Here is a 23,310-nt window from a genome sequence, read left to right as displayed (position 1 = left end):
GAGAAGCCTTTTAAATGTAGTCTGTATATTTTTAAACCAATAAACATTTAATTAAACTTTTTTTTAAATAGAAATTTAAAAAATCTCCTAGGATTGTAGTGCAAAACTAGAAAGAAAAGGAAAGACAGCAACACAAAAGCCTAATAATCTCCCACACACCATTTTCATAGGATATAGCCCAAGTTACAGCTTCAGACTTTTTGAGATAAAGGAGCTTTGGAATAAAGCACACACACCTCTTATACACACATCATGTTTTCAAGCAAAACAAAACTTCAGCCAGTTGAGATCTACCTGACTTCATGTATTGGAGGAACTAACTTGGGGAAAGGTGGGAGGAAAGCTTTCCAAATCCTATACTGTTGCTACTGAGCATCTGAGATCTGCCTTCAGTGGGTCATACTCCACTCTTGCTATTTGAAAAACCAGAACTCTGCTGGAGCAAATCACGGGAGTCCCACACATGTGGAAACCCGATGTTAACGAATAGTAGCAGCTGGTCTTGCCTGTCCAAACAAAATGACAAGACAAAGTTGAGACAATGAATGCCTGAGTCATAAAAAATGCATGATGCATTTTGATGGCTAGCTTTTTTTGCCCATTTGGGAAATCAGTATGGAAGGCAACTTACAGCAATTTTTTTATAGCATTCCATGCATTTGCTTTTTCAAACTAATGGCCTGATTCTGCTGTCATTCTGTGGGAGGAATTCCCAGTGGGAGCCAACAGAGAGAAATGGGGCCTGTTAGAGGTCAGTTTTATATTGTACCAGGTCACAAGCAAGTTTATAAAAAAAAGAATACAACCTCTACATTCTCTCTCTGGCACACAAAAATGCACAAATACTACCCACAGTCCAAAGGATACCAATTGGATATTTCACCTAGGATATTCAGTAATATAGTCACTGGCTAAATGTGCAGGGAAAATCAAGGCTCACACACCACCCTACAAGCCAAGCACTGGGCAAGAAGCAGGTGAATCCAATGTTGGGATAAAGCACGGAAACTTGCATTGTCACAGAACAGTGGGGTTCAAAGAACAGAAGACCCAGCACATCCTAGGAAGCAGCTGGGCTGTTCTTATTTTCATGGTACAGGTTTTCAAACATAGGGGTGCTTTGACCAGCAGTCAAATAGTTATACAGCTCAATCCTATGAAAGTTCACTCTAAATTAGGTCAGCCGAGTTAAGTGGGGCTTATTCCTAGGTGCAAATGACAGTAGCCCTGGGGTGGAATTCAACATTGCACTATGATGAACATTCTGTATGCACAAGCATTTCAGCTTGCCAGATGGAACAATCACGTGTCTCCTCCCCCTGCATGCTGTTCTGGGAGTTCTCCCAACCCCCAGCCAATTTCATGGGGTGCAGGGGACGTGGGGCACAGTCCTGTTGCACAAGGCCTAGGCAGGGCTTCCGCAGATGGAGTCCATTATGCGAATTCGCCCATAAGTCTGGTTTCTACTCAACTCGTCACACATTGGGTTGTTTCCTTAATCTATGTTAGACCTACTTTGGGTAGACCCATTGGAATAAATGGCTAACTTAAGTCTATTAATTTGAAATGGGTCTACTCTGAGTAGGACTTACATTGACTACAACCCTCAGTTCTTTTGCTGCAATAAATTGAAACACAATCCTTGCTGCAGATATGGACCAGTACAGCATGTTAAAGCACTTAGCTATTTATACAAATGCTTTTTATTCTCTGCTCTGCATAATCTGTCCCTGCATAAATAATTATGAAAATTTCCTTATGGTTCTAAGGAGACAGTGATAATCATTTAGACAGGACCAATCTATGGTACGTTGGCTGTTGTCAAACCAATAAGACCCTTGGTATGTGCATTATTTACATTCTCATGCTGAGAGGGCCCCTTCCAAACTGCTCTTCAGGACCAAAGATAATCACAGACAGACATCTGGTATCCCATTCTTGGCTAGCCAGAAATGTCCAGTGGGGAACAGGTAATAAAGAAGCATTGCTCTGTAATTAAGGTTCTGCCAGTCTACTGCATACTCCAGTAAGTTTAGAGGCATACAGAGCATCCTTGTCATCCTACACTCCCCCAGAGGTGCAAGTATGCAGTACAAAATTTGCTTCCACTCAAGAGGAAAGAACTGTTTTGACACTATCCAAAAGGTTTGTGTACCCATATAACTAGGCAACTATGCCTGTTTCTAGTGGTTTCAGTTCTGATCATGGTTGTGCATATGAACAAGATCCCTTCTCCAAAGAAGAACTGTATGAATTGTAGTTTATTCATCACACAGCTACAATATCCAGTATCCTTAACAAACTAAATTTCCCAGGATTCTTGGGGGGGGGGAGGGATGGTTCAGGGATGGAAGGGCCAGTGGATTCCCCACTCTCCCTTCTCAGGATGGGCTTGAAAAAGGAAGAGCAGCGATGCCATCAGCGACTCATCATGCATGGGTATATAAGCCAGAGGAGGAGAGAGGTCCCACTGCTGCTGCAATTTGTCATGGCCTGTCCCAGGTAAGGAAGACACAAGCCTGAAAGTTAACTCTTTATTGGCAAGAAAAACTCTTTCAGCAACTTCCACAGAGCTCCAGATACACTCCAGTGAGGGCAGTGAAAGTCCTATGTGAGTGTCTGGAGGCGTTTTGGGGATGGATGGCAGCTAAGAGTACTGTTTTTGGAGGTCAGGGGGAGGGTGGGTGTGACTCCCTGGTCCTGAACGGGGTAACCGTGCCCCGAAAGACCAGGTATGTAGCCTGGGACTCATTTTGGACTCACAGCTGTCCATGGAAACGCAGGTCAATTCTGTATCCAAGGCAGCTGTCTACCAGCTCCATCTGGTACGCAGGCTGAGACCCTACCTGTCCACAGACTGTCTTGTCAGAGTGGTGCATGCCCTGGTTATCTCCCGCTTGGACTACTGTGAGGCACTCTAAGTGGGGCTACCTTTGAAGGTAACTTGGAAACTACAATGAATCAAGAATGCGGCAGCTAGACTGGCGACTGGGAGTGGCCTACAGGACTATATAACACCAGTCCTAAAGGATCTTCACTGGCTCCCAGTACGTTTCCTTTTTTTGTTTTCCTCCCTTGCCTTTTTCTGCAGTGTATTTTGCTGTATAAAGAAACCTCTCATCACTGCCTTACTTGCATCCCATACCACATTTAAATCTGTACCATTGTTCAGACTCAATTCAAAATAGTCTCTCGGGTTTTTTGAGCTTTCTGCAAGACCATTTGATTATCTAATAGTCCTTCATTTAATCTCCACCTGAATGATGCCAATACGTTTCCAAGCACAATTCAAAGTGTTGGTGCTGTCCACCCCCATCGCTCAGCCCAGACACTGAGGTGTTCCTCAGAGGATCTTCTGCTGGTTCCCTCACTGTGAGAAGCGAAGTTACAGGGAACCAGGCAGAGGGCCTTCTTGGTAGTGACACCCGCCCTGTGGAACACCCGCCCACCAGATGTCAAGGAAATACACAACTATCTGACTTTTAGAAGACATCTGAAGGCAGCCCTGTTTAAGAAAGTTTTTATTATGTTTTTAGATATGTTATTATTATTAATTATTATTATTATTACACGTTTCTAGACTGTAGGCAGCTGTCCACAGATCTGGGCTATATGGAGCAGTCACCTTCTTCCACCTCAGACTGCCCTGACTTCTGCTCTTCTCCTGGCTCGTTCCTTGTGGGTGGCATGGCACCCCATAAGTCACTGGTCCCCTCTCCTGGGTCACTCCCCTGATCCCCTGCCTCCATCACACACTCTTCAAAGCCTTGCTAGTCCCCGACATCAGATGTGTATGGCATGTACAGTCTTAGTTACATTCCACTTGGATTACTGTGGAACAGGTTACATGGGGCTGCCTTTGAGACTGTTCAGAAGCTGGTCCAGAATGCAGCAGCCAGACTGTTGACAGGGGCTAATAATAAGGAGCATGCTGTTTCTCTATGATTTTCTGTGCATGTCATGATGCCAACATTTACTGCCAATAGTCCAAGAGATACTTAAATCTTGTCAGCGTGGAAATAAAGTAAAACTATTCTGGCTGGCTTGTCTTTCCTCTCTACGCAATTAAGTAGGAAGTTTTCCTTCTACTTCTTCAGTTCAATGCTCAATCTAGACCTTGTGTGAACAATACCAACCTTGCCCTTATACTTTGTACATAACCATGTGTGTGTGATACAAGATGTTACTATATTCAGTTCAGCAGATTTATATTTTTGCTGAGCTGTCCAAGCTCATATAAACTCATGCACTTCCAATTTTCGAAACTGTTATTCCAGTGACAAACTAGACATCAGGGAGATAACTGTATTTATCTCCATTAACATTTTATTGTTATTCAGAGACTACAGACAGAGACCGAACGAAGCGTAGGAAAGTTGCAGTAATTTGTTCAGATATTCAGAAGGCACAGTTAATGGCTGCGTTTTATGACTGCACGGAGGACAACCCAAATGCTGTAAAACAAAGATCAAATTGAGAAGTTTGCTGTCATTAAGGGTTAAACCATTCTTTGGTTAGCTTTTTGTTAAGAGACATTTGCCTTTGCTTCGAAGTAGTGCCCACGGCTTGTTATCTAAACAGCCACTTTGTTATGCCAGTAAGGAGAACAAAATGATTAAAGTGACAATTATGCCAATGAGCGCTCTGGAATGGATGAAAACATTAAGGACAGATTCCAAAAGTGGCACAATATTGGCTAGCTTGTGAAAAGAACAGCTTGAGGGCTTGTAGAAATGATATGCAGGTACCCAAAAGCTATTAGGCATTATTTGTATAGCTGACTCCATAATGTCCTTCAGCTTTACACACCACATGCGCAACTAATGTCTTTGTCAGTAGAGAAAATATTACAATAAAATTTGAAAAAGTGAACTCGAGAGCTATGGGCAAGAATTAATTGTCTAAATGTGGGTATAGAAATGCCCATAAGCATAAGAATCCATGGTACCCCCTGAGCCTTCACAATAATAAAAAGTTCAATATTCTGTGGCTTAACTAAAATGTATGCTGCTTCAGCCTCAGCGACAAAGGTTGCGCACACACTCCCATTTACTCTGCATCCAGTGTGCTCCCATTACTGGTTGGGGAAACAAGGCTAGCCACAATCAGTGTTGTTTCTTATGAAACAATGCATTTTGATTAGCTTTCCCCTCAACCAGCTTCTATCTGAAGTGAGAAAAAGTCTAACCTAGCGGTGTTTTAAGCTGGCAATGAGAACACAGCTGGGCTTGCTACTGACTTGAAACAGATGCATAATCTGCTCATTGCAGAGGAAAGCTGAACTTCTTTTCAACTCCTTTTGCCTTAAAAGCAGCAGGCAATTTGCTGTGCCCTCCTGCCTTCCAGTGCCAAGGAATTCCTGTACCTAAGGCAATATAGCTCAGGACTCTCAAGAACTAATGCTGAATCTCTGGTATGGTGCTCAGATGCACTTTTGCTGACAATGGGCACAAGCCAAAGGGACATTACCTTGAAATTTGTGGAAGCTGACTTCCTCATAGGTGGCATAGAAGAAATGGAATGACGACTAGGAATGGAAGAGATACTGGGGACAGAAAGCCACTGTGGCCACTCAAGTCTCCAGACTTTTTTTGGCCTTCATCATATATAACTTTCCAAGGCCTTCTTTATGAAACAAAGGTGGGGAATTGGTTCTGGTTGATGGGCTGGATCATTATGTCTCTCACCCACCCTCTAGGCCCAACCTGATGTCCATAATGGCACCCACAATGACATCAGGTGAACAGTTTTCCTTCTTTCCCTGTGCACATAGCTCTATCAGCAGATGCCTGTAAACCCCACTTTGGACAATGAGTGACATCTTTATCTGCACCACACCCAACGTCATGCCTGACATCAGCTGTAGGGAGGGTGGGCATGTCAACCTCACAAACCAAATGGGGAGGCCTGGTGAGCCTACAAACCAGCGATTCCTCACCATTGCTATAAATTCACAGCCTTGAAACCAGCTGGCATTTCTTTCAGCAGAAGATTAAATTATCAGAATCCGAAATTTCACATAGGTAAAGGTACCCCTGCCCGTACGGGCCAGTCTTGACAGACTCTAGGGTTGTGCGCTCATCTCACTCTAGAGGCCGGGAGCCAGCGCTGTCCGCAGACACTTCCGGGTCACATGGCCAGCATGACAAGCTGCATCTGGCGAGCCAGCACCAGAGCAGCACACGGAAACGCACACATATACTAAACATATTTCACATTTATTTTTCAAATGTACATTAGACAAGCATAAGAAAGAATGGGAAATGTCCAGATTTCGGTTTTTGCCATTTGTTTGGTGCATCACAGTGGGTTGTGGCTCTTTTTCACTTTTTAAGGTCACAGCTGTACAACCTATATACTACTTGCCTTTCAATAGGAAGAGAGAATGGGATATACATATCATGTGATGCAAATGACCTGTCTTGCCCCTGACGTTTGAACATGTTCATGAGCTGCTGCTTCATTTATATTGCTGTTACGAAGCCTCCTCTGTAGTGTTTTCTCCCCCCACCTACTACTTTTGCTTGGCTTTATGCAGCGATTGACCAGTGTTCTAGGATTCCGGGCTCAGAAAGTCTTCGGGTGTTGCCATGGCAACATGCTAGTACTACAGGTTGCTGTCCATTGAAGGATGTTTGAGACAAATTACTGACAAACACAAAACCCAGCAGCAGCAGCCAGTCAATCGAAGCCAACCAAACCAATGTGTTTATTAAAACGGCATTTACTGTCCAAAATGAGAGCTTTTCTTCATACATAAGCTACAAAACTACTTAAAGGGATACAAATTCAAAGAGAACCTTGAGTACATCCTTCTAAAAAGCTTCCCAAGATAGCCAATTCTCTTCTAGGGGTTTGAAGTGATGGTGATAAGGAGTACGATAATAACTAACATGTCACATACATGCCCAGCATATTAAACATTTTTCCACCCACTCTTTGATTGGAAAAATATATATTTGTAACAGTTGGGTTTGGAAGACGATGACAGAGGGCAACAGTGGTTCAGCTGTGTGAGGCTGGTCTTCTCTCCACCTCCCCATTTCCTCTTAGAATCAAATAATAATATCATGTCATCCACTTCACCCTCTGTTTATCTGACTGGTTGTAAAAGCGCTAAGCAGTTATGTCAACATTCCTAGTACAGCGTAAAACCAAGGCAACAGGATGTTATTCATTACACATCAGTGCTGACCTTTCCCTATCCTTTAAGAGTGGCAAATCTGCAATTGGTCTGAGGAGAACAAAAACTCTTAAATCATGGGAATTACTACTGCTTCAAAGTGTTTCCCCTCAAGAAATCAAGCTTACAACACAAGGAACAAAAACCCAGTAGAATAATTGCTCAGAGGGGGATACTAACCCTAATGGCTCTATTATGTGTATTAGGGAAGAAAACATTGATTTAAATTCATGTGTGCTTTTATGGAGTGGGACAGGGAATGGAATTTGGACAGTTCTGTTCAAAGGCAGCAAAGGACAAAACTTACTGAGTTTTTGCAAAAGATAACAGACAGGTCCCAAAAGTCTGTTTCATAGCACATTCGTTCCAGGTGCTCATCAGCTAACTCTGCTTGCCATTATCATCAGTTTCATGATGCGGCTCAGCAATTCGGAGATCCCTGATACAAATCTGCAGTGAGTCTATTAGACTGGAACAGGATCCAGCCATGTTTTGATTCTAAGGAACAAAACCTCACAGAATTCAGGTAATGCAAGCCTGCAACAAATGCTCCACTGCATATTGAGCCCCTAAGAGGGCAGTTTCAGTAGAAGGGGGAGAGGACATCTTTTCTCCTTCACCCGCCTTGATCTGCCAACACAAGACCCTGGAGAACTGCTGTCAGTGGACAATGCTAGACTAGATGGGCATATATACTGACTTGGTACAAGATTAAGGGCACAAGAAGAAGGGGACGACAGAGGACGAGATGGTTTGACAGTGTTATAGAAGCAACCAACATGAATTTGACGAAACTCCGGAAGGCAGTGGAAGACTGGCATGCTCTGGTCCATGGGGTCACGAAGAGTCGGACACGACTAAACAACAAAAATGACAACCAGATTGTTTGCTAGAGTACTAAAAGGTTCGCTGCGCCGCACCATTTCCTACTTATTATTTTACTTTTCTTCACGTACATACTTCTGAATGCTTAGGAAGTCCAGGGTTATTTTTTAAGGAAATGTTATCGTTCTTTGGGATTGTGCTATTTTGCTCCCAGGATGGTTCATTATTAGAAGCATCAATTTCATGAAGACTTGCAGAGTGACGGGATGAAAGGAAGGCTGCAAACTTTTAATCTCAAGAGAAATTCAGCACATGCCACTTTTCTGGTGTCAGCTACTTCTGTCTGTGTAGTTCCTAAAGATACAAAAGCATCTTTCAAGAGAGGACACCAAGGCACTGCACTCTGTTTTTAATCTGTGTGTGTTGGCTGAACAATGCTCTGCACCATTTTTGTTGCAAGCACTGCAAAATGGAAATAACAAACCAACAAGCTCAATGCAGGTATCTTTGGAGGTTTACTTGCATTTGAAGGTTATGCATCATACTTGTCAAAATCCATCCCCACAAAACATCGTATTTGGCACCACCCTATTCAAAACCCTGTTTCATGTGCACACACTCGGGGCAATCCCAGAGGTTCTTGACTGCTCTGCACCAGGAGGTTTATAGCTATCACCATGTTAATAATAATAATAATAATAATAATAATAATAATTTTTTTATATCCCGCCCTCCCCAGCCGAAGCCGGGCTCAGGGTGGCTAACAACAATAAAACAGTACAAAAGTACAGCACAAACAACGCTCTAAAATCATTCATTATAAAATTAATTATAAAATTAATGTTAACCTATCTCTAAAGCACAGGTGGGTGTGTTGCTCAACATACCATTACCAGCCAGTTATTTGTTCTTCCCCATCAACGGCTATATCAAAATTGTATAAGGAAGAAATGTTGATGAATCTATTTTTAGCACAGAGTAATCAGCAACCTGCCATGCTTACTGAAGCTTTACTTCTGTTTTGTGCTGCAAACTGCACTGCTGTAGTTCACTGCTCAGCACTCAGGAACGCAAAACTGACTCAGCAATGTTAATTTTAGTTACAGCCAGGTATTGGTGGAATTAGCAGTGTGTGGAATAGATTATTCCAGCAATTTGCCATACCCTTTATATCTGAGAGCAGAGTGGTGCAATGGAAAGAAAAGCAGAGTTGGCATTTCACCACAGTGCATCTCAGGCACGCACTCAATGTGGGCCTTCCCTTATGGCTGATCTGGAAATTTCAGCAGAATGCTGCGCTGCAACGACACTACATGACTCCTGCGCTCAAAGATCTGCACTGGCTGTGGATTTGTTACTGGACCAAAATCAAGGTTTTGTTATCACAATTTAAATGTATTTAAGCCTTGGGGCCAGTTTGCTGGAGGAATCACTTTGCCCTATGTGTTCATTTGGCCATTTCCATCTGTGGAAATTGCACTTTTTAAAATGCCATGTGATGCTCATTCCACATTTGCAATGAGCCAATCTTTTAATGTGGCAGCACCTATGCTTTGAAACTCACTGCCTATTGATATAAGCACCAGTCCCTAATGTTGCCATATTGCTTTAGATACCTGCTGAAAACTTTACTTGGGAAAACCTACCAATATATAACATTTTCTAAAGCAAGTTCATTTGGCTAAGTTTTACTTACTGCATATGTGTAGTATTGACTTAAAAAGAACCACATATACGTAAGGTATTAACAGTTTTGTGGGTTTTAGTTGCGGTTTAACAATAATTTCGCTATCTAGTGTGAGAAAGTTGTTCTCTGTCCTCGTCAGCTCCTCATCTGTGAAATGGGAATAATGATGACATGTCTCATAGGTGCATTGTGAGAATGACTGAAGATTGCTGCCCTTTTTCCATTCAAAGATTAAACAATCTGGACTGATCTTTATATTATTATGGTCATTTTTCTTTTATACTGAAATTATTAATTTTTAAAAAGCCAATTCATGAGCTGGACTTGTGTTGTCAATGCAAATATCATCCAAGAAAAGTCCCCTTATTCAAATATGCTTCTGCACTTGTTCTTCCTTCCCTCAAAAAGTCCATCCTAATCAACTCTTCCATTTCTGCAATGTCCTAGCTTTTACACAAGGACTATATAATAGTACACAGTATTTTCATAGCTTATCTACAAGTGTATTAAAGGGATATCCCAAAATGCAAGTTTTCTATTAGCTTTGACACCATACCGAAATGTTGGGTTACAATGTTCTGCCTCAGTTCATCCATGGACACAGGGTGGCCTTCAGGCACTGCAAGCAGTGTAATGCTATCCAGCCTTTCACCCACCATTCCAGTCCCATAGCCAGGCTGTTCATTGTAAACATCTGTTTGGTTTGATGCCAAATAGCCAGTGTCTAAAGAGACTAATGAACAGCTGAACCTTTGTCTGCCTGAGCCTATCCAACAGACTGACCAAGGCTTTCTGCTGCTTTTTCTCCAGCATTCCCGATGGTTGTATGCGAGCTGCAGGCAGCACCACTCCTGTCTTAACTATTTTAACTTGCAAGAAGGGTATGCAAGAGTAGCCAACAGCTGCAGAAAGAAGGTCTGGTGGGCCAAAGTTCAGAATAAACTCAGGCTTGCAAGAGAGGTTTTTTTAAAAAAAATAAAAAAAAATAAAAAGCTAATGCTATTCTAGGTTGCATCAACAGACGTATAGTGTCCCAATCAAGGGAAGTAATAGTATCACTCTATTCTGCCTTGGTCACACCACACCTGGAGTACTGTGTCCAAATCTGGACACCACAATTTAAGAAGGATATTGACAAGCTGGAACGTGTGTAGAGAAGGATGATCAAGATAATCAGGGGTCTGGAAACCAAGCTTTATGAGGAACAGTTGAGGGAATTGGGTATGTCTAGCCTGGAAAAGAGGAAACTGAGAGGATATACGATAGCCATTTAAAAAGCTTTCGCATGGAGGATGGGGCAAGCTTGTTTTCTCCTGCTCCGGAGGCTAGGACTCGACCCAATGGATTCAAGTTACAAGAAAGGAGATTCCAACTAAATATCAGGAATAACTTCCTGACAGTAAGAGCTGTTCAACAGTAGAACAGACTCCAAATTCTTCAACGGAAATTTTAAAATAGAGGTTGGATGGTCATCTGTCATGGGTGATCTAGTTGAGATTCCTGCATTGCAAGGGGTTCGGTTAGATGACCCTCAGTGTCCCTCCCAACTCTACAATCCTATGATTCTAGTACAGTATTGTCATTTTTGCCTCCTAACTTCAGGCCTTCTGCAAGGTAACCATATGAATCAATGCATTTTTATTTTTAAAAAAGTGTTGCTGTTGTGCATAATCATACTTGTACCAGCACTATCCACGCTCCCAACCCAGTAATGACTGACTAGCAAATTCTCCTCAGCTCAATCTGCACCTGGCTTGGTATATTTAATATCTATCTTCTTGAGTTTTCATCTGCTTTTCAAATATTTTCTTCAGGCTCTTAATGAATGCTTGCATGCACCTGTCTTACTGTATTGGCTCTTGGGAAATATAGTTTCAAGCATCAGGCATGGCAGAAAGCCACTTAGAAATTCAATCTTCCTCTTTCCATCACAAAACAACAATAGTCAGGAACAACAGAAGGTTGCGGTGACAGCAATCGTATTATACATTTGCAAAAAACAAGTCAAATACTTGATCCAAATGGAGACAATATTAAATAAACAAAAGGCTGTGTCATTGGGTGTTCTGGTCACACAGTTCACATCTATCAATGAGAACTTCCATTGAGTTACAAGGGGATTCAACTTTTGTGCATATTCCTACAACATAGCTGTCTTCCATTCTGAAAATGCAAGCCACACATATACAAAAATGTTATTTCAGCCAGAGAAAATTCTGGGGAAATGGCTCAATTTGTAATATATCCAAGGAACAAAATCATATTCCAAATCAAGTAACTACAAACACTGGCAACATTATTACTTGCAATTCAGTAGTCATGTATGGACTATAATCATATTCAGAACTTAAATGGTACTTTATTAAGCACTTCCAATATGTTGACTCAATAATCCTTAAAACACTATTGATATTATTTCATTACAAATAGAGGGCAGAGGCCATGTTTTGCCTAAGCTACCCCTTAAGTTAATTCTGAACAGAAATCAGAACTAGGGAATTCCAGTTCATAGCTTGTGCTTTTACCCACAATGCTAGTGCCATTTTAGAGATGAACCAATTTCCTTTTAAAAACTGAAGTCTACTAAAAGAGACCAAATAAAAAATGGGGGTGTACTTCACATAATCCTCACAATTAATCTTTTTTAAAACTTCAAAAGCCTCCCAGCCTCCTCCACCACAGAAAGAGATTTACAATCCTTATAAAAACACATTTCTGCTATCACCCAACAGTCCTGTCCCACCACATGCATCCATTAATCTAACTTCCAATGAATGAAATACACAAAGCAAATTATCACCTGCTGATCTCAACAAACACATGGGAGGAGGTGGTCCCCAAAATACACAGGGATTGTTATACAACTTTAAAAGTCAAAACCAGAACCTTGAGTCATTCTTGTGCTCTTAACTTGCTGCCAACGCTAGAACAAGTGCAGTATCCCATCCACAGCTCACACCAGTATGAGACAGGTAATCTCATATTCTGCACTGGCTCCCAGATGGCAATATTCTTCAAGAGCAGCTCCACAAAGCGCTAACTTGGAAGTCAAAGCCACTGAAATTGGTGCGGTTCACTTCCAAAGGGCAGTGAACTGCTAGTCCCTAATCACTGGAAGCCCTGCATAGCTATCAACTGTTGCCCCATTGACTGCAAATTAGTCAGAACTACCTTTGCAGCCATAAGGTCAAGAAATGATTTCATAGAATCGTAGCGTTGGAAGGGACCTCAAGGGTCATCTAGTCCACCCCCTGCAATACAGGAATCTTTTGCTTAACATGGGACTCAAACCCATGACTCTGAGATTAAGAGTCTCATGCTCTGCCAACTGAGCTATCTCACATTTCCTTTTAACTAAAAAAACCCCCTGAAATTTCTAGGATGTTGAATTCTCAAACCAATAACTAATATGTCACAGGACTACAGAATACACACAGCCCTGGGCTTATCTGGGACTGGCAAATACATGAAATAAGAGTGCGTCTCTGCTATCTGAGAATGCACAAGCTGCAAGATTCACAGACATAATCTTCAGGCAGAAGTGGGGGAGATTAAAATGGAAATGGCTCTTTTGATTTATGTAATTATTTTGGAAACTTCAGGTGCACCATTTCTGTTCTTCAATTTCAAAACGTGTGAAAATGAGAAAGTTAATGTAAGATTTTGCAGAGGGCACCAGCTCTCTTTAAAAGGAAGGAATTCAGAGAGCTATTTCTCAAGTCAGCTCCTAAAGTAAGAAAGCTTTTAAAGTTTCCAGCACAGCAAAATCCAACCCCTTAAAGCAAAGTTAATCTTTTTAAAATTCTGTCAGTGTAAGGAAAAATGCATTCGTTTGCTTTCTACAGAAGATCCTCAAATGCCTGCCAGCAGCAATAGATGCAAGGTAAGGAAATTGAATCAATGGCCAGTACAGTCAGGGGAGTATGCATAACACAAATGTAACACCCAGAACCTGCCACAGACAAGACAGGTTGGCTCTCACTGAACTGATGACTTGTAGGCTACTTTTGTTCTCAAGCACAGGAAGCTGCCCTTTACAATACATGAGGGAAAGACAGTGCTTCTGAAAGGTTAAGGATTCCTTGAGTAACCATCCATGTGAGACAAGTTCCAAGTTCATGTTTTAAAGGTTGCCCCAGGCATCTGATGGTAGAAGCAGGTGCAGAAAGGAGGGAAATATTTGTTATGAAAGCTTTCTGGGCAAAGCTAGAACACTGAGCTCAGATAGGTCAGGAATAGTACAGACATAACCTGCAGTTTTAAAAAGAATACAGAATTAACATAAATAACTAAAAGCATAAATTAAGTTGATTTAGAATGTGCAGGAAATGATAAATCAAATTTAAGGAATCCCAGAAAGAGGAGGAAGGAAGTCAAACTGTTTGAAATGTTATAATTTTTGTAAAATTATTGAAATGTATACAAATGAAAACTTTAAAGAAAATTATAAAGAAAGGAACAGTAGACATTAAGATGAGAAAATGAAGGCCTGAGAAGAGAATGGTAGGATTAAGTACAAGAAAAACAAAGATTAGGCTTTGAAACAGATTGCAAAACAAGGCACAGATAAATCTGTTAAAAGTGGGTTTGTTGGCAGGAGATTTGCTCAAAATGAAATTTAGGGAAAACAGCCCCATCATGGAATATGGGGGGGAGGGGATCAAAATTCCTTTCACCGAGGTAGATTACCCAGCATCTTTAATAATTCATTAGCATCTCCAAATAAGGATATAAACAAACCATGCAAATCTTTGTGTGTGTCTCCCATTAGCATGATAACCTTTGTGCAATATTAAGCCATTCTGTAACATATTATTTGAGGGGCATGACTAAGGAATAGACTTAAGTTTGCTGAGCCCCAACACTCACTCAAAATAGCACAACCCAAAGGGACATCTACCGTAAATTTCGCTCTATAACACGCAGATTTTTTCTCCTAAAGAGTAAGGGGAAATGTCTGTGCGTGTTATTGAGCGAATGTGTGGACCCTGGCGCTGACTCGCCGGAGCGCAGGGGCAAAATAGGCAAAAATCAAGCAAAAAAAAGATCGGGCGGGCGGGCGGAGGGAAGGGGGAAGGCGGAAGCTTTCCTGCATTCTGCCTCAGGGTCTTACTGCCCACCCGCTTCTGTTGCTGCGTTTGCTCAAACTCAACAAAGAGCAGGGAATCCCCTGCCCTCCTGGCAAGCAGAGGGTTAAGGAAAGGATCGAGTCCTTCCTTCTAATTCTTTCCTAGTCACACTGCGTGCAGGCTCCAGCCCACCACTTCCTCCTCTCCGTGCTCTAGGGACTCGCAGGCAGCCGAAAAGCAAAAGCATGCAGGTGGGAGAGAGAGAGAGAGAGAGGGCTGGCTTGGGTGGGGGGGGGGGGACTTTTGCTTTACAATGGTAGGTTTCTCATTTCTTTTCCAAAAGCAGAGAGCCCTGCCCCCAGGCCCCCTCCAAATTACAGCTTCTCCAAGCAATGTACTGCTGGAGGGAGACAGTATGCTTGTTTGGAAGAGAAACCCTGCTTCCCTGCTCGTAAGTAACAGCAGGCTGGATTGCAGAGTGAGACATGGAAATCTCTGGATTTATATGCTGTATATCAAATATCTTAATCTATACTTTCTACACGCGGCTGGTAAATCAGAATCTCCTGAGCCAGGAGGATTACAGCATCTCTCCTCTCCCCTTCATTAAAAGCCTAATACTCTTCTTTGAAGTATAACGTGAGAATGTTTTTTATATATATTTTTTAAAGTTCTTTTCCTCATTGTGCGCTATACACTGATAATTGCTGCCACAATAACAATTGATTGAAAATGGAATTTAGTCTCCCCCCCCCCCATAGAGAGCTGTTCTTCAAACGTTTAGCCTTAATACAGTGGCTGATGTAATACCCTTCTGCTTCACTAGGCATTTTATATAGGGACATTAAAATTGATTTTCTATATCTTGGCAGATGAAAAAAAGTGTGTTACATGCCCTATTGCCCAAAAGTGTGCAAGCACAGAGCAAAGGTTGCAGTGACAGAGGTGGCCAAAAAAGAAATACCGTAAATAAAAAAGAAATCATACTTCGTATATCCTGTCTGGCTTGGGGGGGGGGCTTTTGCTTTCCTTCCCTCCCCATTTAAAACGTGGTGACAAAGCACGGATCCACATGGATCCTCAGGATTTTTGCACTGGGTCACCCCAAATTCACCATCAGATCACATTACATGTCCATGGCTACAGTCTGTACCAAAAAAATCACGCACCCACTGTTGCCTGGGGCTGCAATGGTGCAAAAACGTGGTTACAAAGCATGGATCCACATGGATCCTCAGGATTTTTGCATTGGGCTACTCCAAACTCACTGTCAGATCACATGTCTGTGGCCACAGCATGAACCACAAAAATCATACACCCACTGTTTCATTTAGAATATTTTTTTTCTTGTTTTCCTCCTCTAAAAACTACGTGCGTGTTATGGTCTGGTGCGTGTTATAGAGCGAAAAATACGGTAACTGAATTACACCACATTTATAAGGGCACAAATAAAAGAGGCTGGAATGCACACCAGGATAGAGTTAAGTGGAGAATCCCACTGCATAGACAGTTTGGTGTAGCGGTTGGAATGCTCAACTAGGGCCTGGGTGCAAATCTACATTCAGCCATGATGCTCCCTCACCCTGTCCGGTCATCATTTTTCAGCCTAATCTAGATCCCAGGGTTGTTGTGTGGTTAAAAGCGCAGGAATGGAATAATAGAATCATAGGATTGTAGAGGTGGAAGGGACCCCTGCAATGCAGGAATCTCAACTAAAGCATCCATGATAGATGGCCATCCATCTGTGTATATATACCACCTGGAACTCCTTGGAGGAAAGGTAGGATATAAATGTGATAATCAATTAAAGAAGCAACACTGCAGGCTGATTTCAATACAGCATTTTTCTGTTTGGAAAGATCTGTTCATAGGTGCTTACTGAAAAGGCCACATGGCCTGCTCAATCCAACATAACAGTTTCCACATGTGCTACCTATGAATTATCCCAAACCACTACTCCTGTTGTAGAAACAATATCTCAACCCATCCCATTTATTTATTTATTTCTAAACAAGATTTCTCATCATCAATCCTATCTTTGGAGACAATTTGTGTTGTGGTGTTTTAAAAAAAACCAACAGCAACAGCAGCAGATGTGGAACAGTATCTATTGATAAATACGCTAGAAGAATAACCGCAACAACAGCTAAGGTGTTTTATTTGGATTATATGGTCTGAATCTGCCCCCCTCTCCCAAATAAAATAAAAGTATTATATTGGCAGAGATTAGCTTCCTCTAGGAGGGCCACCTAGTGGTTGCTTCAATAAAATTCAATTTACTCCAGACTAGACTCTTAATAGCTCTTTCTCCCAAAGATGCCAGCTACACGCAGAATTGCTTCCATGATACCCTCACTCCTCAATTTACTGCTAATTCGCCAAGTGACTCAGTGTGCTACTTATTCTGCAAGTCTCTGCCAGAATGATTGGGCAGGTTAATTTGAGATGCTTATTCTGGACAGCTGCTTGGGAGTTGAATGGAAGAAAAAAGGTTTATTGTTTCATATGATTTCTTGGCATTCACACACAGGCAGGAACATGATTTCTGAGAGGCCCCAAAACATGCAAAAACCTTCAGGGAAGGAGTACTTGGTTTGTATTTGTTTCCAAACCTGGATGCCAGCTCCAACAATTCGTGCTCATTTTTGTTTTATTTTTTAGGGACAGGGAGAAATCCAATTTTATTGCAGTTGGGAATTCTTACATCAAACAGCACAGCACTGCCTGCAGTTCCACCTTTCCCAGGGCATCAGCAGAGGTTCCCTGCTCCAGAAAGCACTTTTGAGTCAGGCTCTCATTGGGGGGAGGGGGCGGAATCCCAGCTGACTCAGACTTCCCCCTTAGGCACAAGCAGATTACTGAAAGCCAAACAGCTCGGCACATGGAAGGGCCACAGTCCCTTGGATTTGTCACAAAGGGACCCCAAATTAAAGAGCAGTCCTCCTAGGAATAGGAGGGAAAGGAGGATGCTCCTTTACAAAAACAAGTATTAAAGACTGACCAGATCTGTCTAGGCAGCATTGGGACATGGTCAACACCACATTTATGTAGTGTATGCTTTGTTAATGCTTTACCAATTATATTCTAGAAAAAACACGATTAAGCTAGATGATGCTACGTATTTTAATGTTTGATCAGCTAAGTGCAGAATACATGGGGCAGTGCAAGCTAAGAGAATGAAACTCTAGACAAGGGGAAGTCTACGTGGTTCCTCCATTTCATGCTCCCTCGTAAGCACCTTGGTTCCATTTTGCCTGAAAAGCTCTGTGTCTGTGTGTGTGTGTGTGTGTGTGAGAGAGAGAGAGAGAGAGAGAGAGCACGCGCGCGCGCTAGCAAGGTAGGACAAAATGCACTTCAAAGTTCCACTGGAACCCTCTACCCCATCTATGAATCTATGAGGTGCTCTCATATGCTTGAAATCAGGAGAGAAGATTCCTCGTGGCAAAGTGTGTAACAGGACTTTCCCTATATTGCACAAGAATTAAGTAGCAGGCAGAAGGACAAGCAATGATATCTGTTATAAAACACTCAAAGATCTCATCCAGTTGTTTCAAACAAACAACTGGGCAGCAGGCCCAGAGAGTGTCCAAGCAGCAAATGTATCCATAATGGTACTGAATCAATCTACATTGGGTTTTTTCTTAGTTTGTTTTAAATGGAAGACACTTGAGGGGGGGAATGAAACAAATAATTGCATATAGTAGATGAGGCTGGAAACTACCTCTCTTCCTACACTTTCCATCAATGAAGCATTTTTATTATTTTTTTGCCCCATAGTATGAGAGATCCTGGATATAGAGATTATGAGAGAGATTTAACATTCCACATGGTAGATGTATTATATTCAACAGCCCTCTGTGTTCATTAATGCCAAACATTGCCTGAAGCAAACCGAAAAGGGAAGTGAGATATGATCCACAAGGGATTGAAGCAATATCTGTTACATACAATTGAGACAGACTAGCTTCGGAGAGACCTATAAAGAACATAATAACATAAGCAGAGCTTGGTGGATCGTGCCAATGGCCTATCTAGTCCAACATCCTGTTCTCACTGTGATAGGTCAACCAGATGTCTAAGGGAAACACACAAGCAGGATTCGAGAATGATTCCTTTCCTCTAAAAAGCGGATTGCCATATATACACACACACACAAGACCTATACTGTGGCAGCAATGTACGGTAACTGTATCACACAGGCCCAGTTTGCAATCATGTTAAGCCAAACCATGGCTTAGCACAAATGAGCAGCTCTGAGATAAAAGATCATGGCCACCTTGCTCCTCCGCCAGTCTTCCTGCTGCTGACACACAGCTGTAAACTAAGTCATGGTTGGGCATAGCATTTCATCCAAACCAAGGCTTGTGGTTTAACTGCCTCATACAAAATGCATGTGGAGGGCCATAAAACAAGCATTGGCTATAGATTGAGGCTTATCAGGAGTGAGATAAACCATGAGCCCAGGTTTGGACATAACACTAAGCCAAACTCTGACTTGCCTCACTGTAGCAGGCCTGGAGGTCTCAACCTTCTCTCCAGGAATCCACATGTTTTGCTCATTCAAGCTAAGCCATGGTTTGGCTTAAGTGTTATTTGTGAATTGGCTAATAGTGTTTACAGGGCTTGCACTGAAAATGGGTGGAGCTGCTTAAGGAATTATTTTAACTATTGCCTATTGATGATGATGGCCTATACATTATTTGCTCTACACAGAAGTATGGGATTCAAGGCATGCCTTAAAAGACAACCCTATGTCGTTTCCAACTAGCAACAGGTTACTGGGGGGGGGGGAATACCATACCCCCCCTTCTGTTAATACAATACCATCTTCACTTGAAAATCCAATTCTTCCTACTTAGAACAGCCAGCATAAAGGCTGCAATGGAATGTCTTACTCATAGTTTTTCTGTGTGGGGAAGAAAAATACCAAATTCCTTGGATCTTTTTCCATTCTCCATTTTGCTCAAAAATATAAAAGTGTTGCTTTGTTCTACATGAGTAAGAGGCAGACACTCATACTTAACTAATATACAAACACCTAAAAAATTCCTGGCAATAGGTTATCTCTTTAACAGCCATTTTTATATAAGTAGATGTATTCAGAATTATTCAGATTTTAAATTATTGCTGAAATCAGTGATCAGATTCCTAGGGAAGTTCTAGCGGGGCAACCCTTGGGAGAATCAGTCAAGTAGTAGCCTGAGGAGGTGGCTTAGAAGGCATTGAAGTTATGACAGTTAAGACAGCCACACATTTGAGTACTGCCTAATTTACCACAAAGGATTAAATGGATCTTTTTGATTAACTTACATAAACTGCCTCCAAGAGAACAGCAGAACCTTTCCCTATTTCATCCAATAGAAGGCTTCAATCACGACCCAGTTTTAGCAATAAAACTTGTTTTTAAAGCAATCATTTGTAAAGTACAGGAAAAGTCAAATCCTAAACTCATCTACTCAGAAGTAAGTCTCAGTGAGTTCAATGGGACTTACTCCCAGGTACCAACTGCAGCCCCAACCTATTATTCGCACACATTATTGTAGCCTTCTGCATATCTTGGCCTGCTCTGGCTACTTCCACTGTCTAAATGGAAACAGAGTTGTTTCCAACCAAGGCCCCATTTGCACTATACATTTAAAGCAGTATCATACCACTTTAAACACTCATGACCTCCCCCAAAGAATGCTGGGAACTATATTCTGTTAAGGGCACCGAGAGCTCTTGGGAGACCTCTATTCCCCTGACAAAGCTACAATTCCCAGAGGATTTAACAATCCATCCTAAACCTTAAACACATTTGGGAGGTATTGTGGTACCCAATTTCCGCCCTCCATACACCTTCTTGTCTTGAAAGTGAAAAAATCACTGCCAACCTAAAGATTTTGGCCAAACCCCAAGAATACCAACGCCTATTTCAAACACAAGACCCCATTTCCTATTTCCACCATCCCCACTGCACGGCCCAGTGGGGGGGCTCACATACTTGGGAACGGAACTACAGGAGCAAGTCAGAGCCACATGCAGCTACCGCCATCCTTCCTGGGATTTATTTGCAGATTAAGTAAATCACAGGCGAGCCAAGTTTAGATTCCACCCTCCCCCCCATGCCACCTCTTTCAGGTAAATCCTTGTTTTGCGCTCCCTCCCCACCATCCCGTTTCTCCATTTTATCTTCAGAGCCAAAGCTCAATATCTTCAGTGGTGGCTCACTGAAGCCTCTGATGAATTGAAAGGGGGGATGGGGGGGAGACCACAAGACAAGGACCCATTATCAGTGAGAAAACCAGGCCCAGAGAAGCCATTTCTTTTCCTTCATCCACAACACCTCTCTGTTTTAACCCCCTTTTCCTTTCCACTCCCAGTTGATTCAGCAGAATCGACTTTGCAGCACGGCTACCTACCATTGCATTCGTTTCCCGTAAGCATGTCGACACCTGCCTTACAGCTCCCTGGCCCTTTCCACGGGAAACAGCTTGGGTCTGTCGTCATCGTGATACATCCAGGGTTTACCCCCACCCTCCCTGGCGCTGAATCGTTGCATTGCCGAGCTTGGGTAACGCAGCACCCCAGCAGAGTGAACCGGCCCAATTCCTGCCTTGTAAGCAACCAGTCATTAATTTACACTTCCCTGAGCATTAAGAGGTAGCGGCCGAGAGAGAGCGCAAACGCCGGGTGCAAGGGGAGGCTGCAGACACCTGGGGAGAGCAGCACGCCAGGCTGCTGACACGTCGAGGTGCGATCCGGGCACCAATGAACCGGAGGCGACATCACCCCGGGCGCCCTCGACCAGTGCTCGAGGGACCTTCCGCCCTGATCCACCTGCTGCTCGGGGCCCCAGCTTGCCAGGCACCGGCGCCCTATGGCGCGTCCTGCCCGCGCAGCTGCCAAACCAACCAACCATGCCACCAGTTCCCCGCGATTGCCCCGCTAGGTCCGATCTTGTGGCCAAGCGCAGCGCCGTTGTGCTGCCGACTCAGAGCTGCGCTTTGGCAAGGAGCCTCCCCGCAGTGGACTGCCTCTCTTCTTCACCCACCCCATTATTTATTTTTTTATTTCCTTCCCCCCACCCCTAACCGGCTGGGCCATCCATTACCTTCTGTTGCATAGCTGTGATCGCGCAGGAAACTGTTGTTTATCTTGCGGGTATCAATGTCCTCCTCCATTGACAGCGGGCTTACTTTTGTGGGAAGTGAGAACAAGCAGGCAAGTATCCATCATCGCCCCACCAAGCCTGGGATCAGTGGATAGGAGGGAAGGGGAGCTGCATCGAGACCAACATGCTCCTGCCCTGCAAGGGGGGAAAATATGTACGTGTGTGTGTGTGTGTGTGTGTGTAATCTATATATATGCAAGCAAGCTTTCACCTCCTCCTCCTCCTGCCAGGGACGCTGCTGTTGCAAAGGTCCAAATGCCTTTCTCTTCGTGCCGTTGACGCAAAGGTGCAAATCTCCTTCGCCTCCACCCAGGAATGGGGATGCGCAAGGTCCAATTTCCCTTCGCTGCCTGCTGCTGTTGCCGACGCTGCGGTTGCTGCTGCTGCGGCTGCACAACCTCCGAATTCCCTCCTCCTCTTCCCAAGGCTGCCGCTGCCGCGCACGATCCGATTCCCAGGGACGCTGCTGCAACCCCCAATTCCAGGGCGAAGAAGTGCCGCAGCTGGGCGACTTCCCGATCGCGGCGCCCAACAGGTTCCCCTTTTGGCTGCCCACCTCTCCTCCGCATGCAGCAAGTCAGGCAGCCGCTAGCCACAAAATGGTGTCCGCTCCCGCAAAGATCGCACTGCTCCGGCGTCAAGGCTCTTCTTCCTCGCTGGGTTTTTTCTTCTTCTTCTCTTTTTCTTTAATTATTTCAGTGCGGAGGGGGGGGGCGGGTGTTCCGTGAAGCCACGGCCGGAGGCGGTGAGGGTGGAGAGGCGGGGGTCTTCCTCTCTCTCTCTCTCTCCGGGGAGGCAGGAGGACTGGCGCCGCTGCGGCAGGCAGGCGGGAGGTGGGGCGCGGGGTGCCGCGGGCTGGGCTCTGCTGCAAAGCGCCGCCGAACAGCCCAGGCTGGCGGAGCGCGAGTCGTCGCTGCTGCTGCTGCTGCTGCTGCTGCTGCAGAAAGCTGCTCGGGCTTGTGCTGTGGCGGCGGCGGCGGCTTTGCTGGAACCTGATGGTGCATTAAAGCCCAGGCTCCTCCCCTACAGTTCGGCTTTGGCCAACCGCGGCGGCGGCCTGGGGAACTCTTCCCCCGGCAGCGGGAGCAGCTTTTTTTCTTGCTGCAGTGGAGCTTCCGAGAGAGGAGGACCACCCCGGAGGGACGAGCTTCGAAAGGACGCCGACGAAGGCACCGCCACGAGGCCGGCGAGGGAGGCGAGCTCGCGAGGCGGGGCCGCGCCTGAGGCGCCGAGGGCCCCGTGACCTCGCGCGCCCAGGGCAGTAATAGTGCTCACGTGGCGCGGCCGCAGGTAGACGGCGCGCGACCTCTGAGGGGAACTTCCTCCCGCGGCCCTTCCCTGTTAAGAGTTAACGCGGGGGGGGGGGGCTGACGCTGAAGTACCGGGGAGCAAG

At 43.9% G+C, this 23,310-nt stretch overlaps 1 protein-coding gene across 5 annotated transcripts in view; it reads right to left on the bottom strand.

Moving 5' to 3' along the window:
• Window positions 1–23,310, bottom strand: part of PPP2R2B (protein phosphatase 2 regulatory subunit Bbeta) — a 250,394-nt gene that overhangs the window by 145,542 nt on the left and 81,542 nt on the right. The window contains exon 1 of one of the 5 annotated variants that reach the window (XM_080997198.1): window positions 21,858–22,772. The exons of 3 other annotated variants lie outside the window; for them this stretch is intronic. In XM_080997198.1, coding sequence (XP_080853324.1) covers window positions 21,858–21,927 — 70 coding nt within the window. In that variant the 5' untranslated portion in view covers window positions 21,928–22,772. Of the gene's footprint in view, window positions 1–21,165; window positions 21,271–21,857; window positions 22,773–23,310 lie in introns of those variants that run through there. One more of the 5 variants, XM_080997199.1, reaches the window with a different exon arrangement.

Source organism: Podarcis pityusensis, assembly GCF_964106645.2.
Source record: "Podarcis pityusensis genome assembly, chromosome: 2".
NCBI classification, from domain to species: domain Eukaryota; kingdom Metazoa; phylum Chordata; class Lepidosauria; order Squamata; family Lacertidae; genus Podarcis; species Podarcis pityusensis.
Note: the sequence above shows the minus strand (reverse complement) of the source record. Positions and strands in the feature narration are given on the sequence as shown.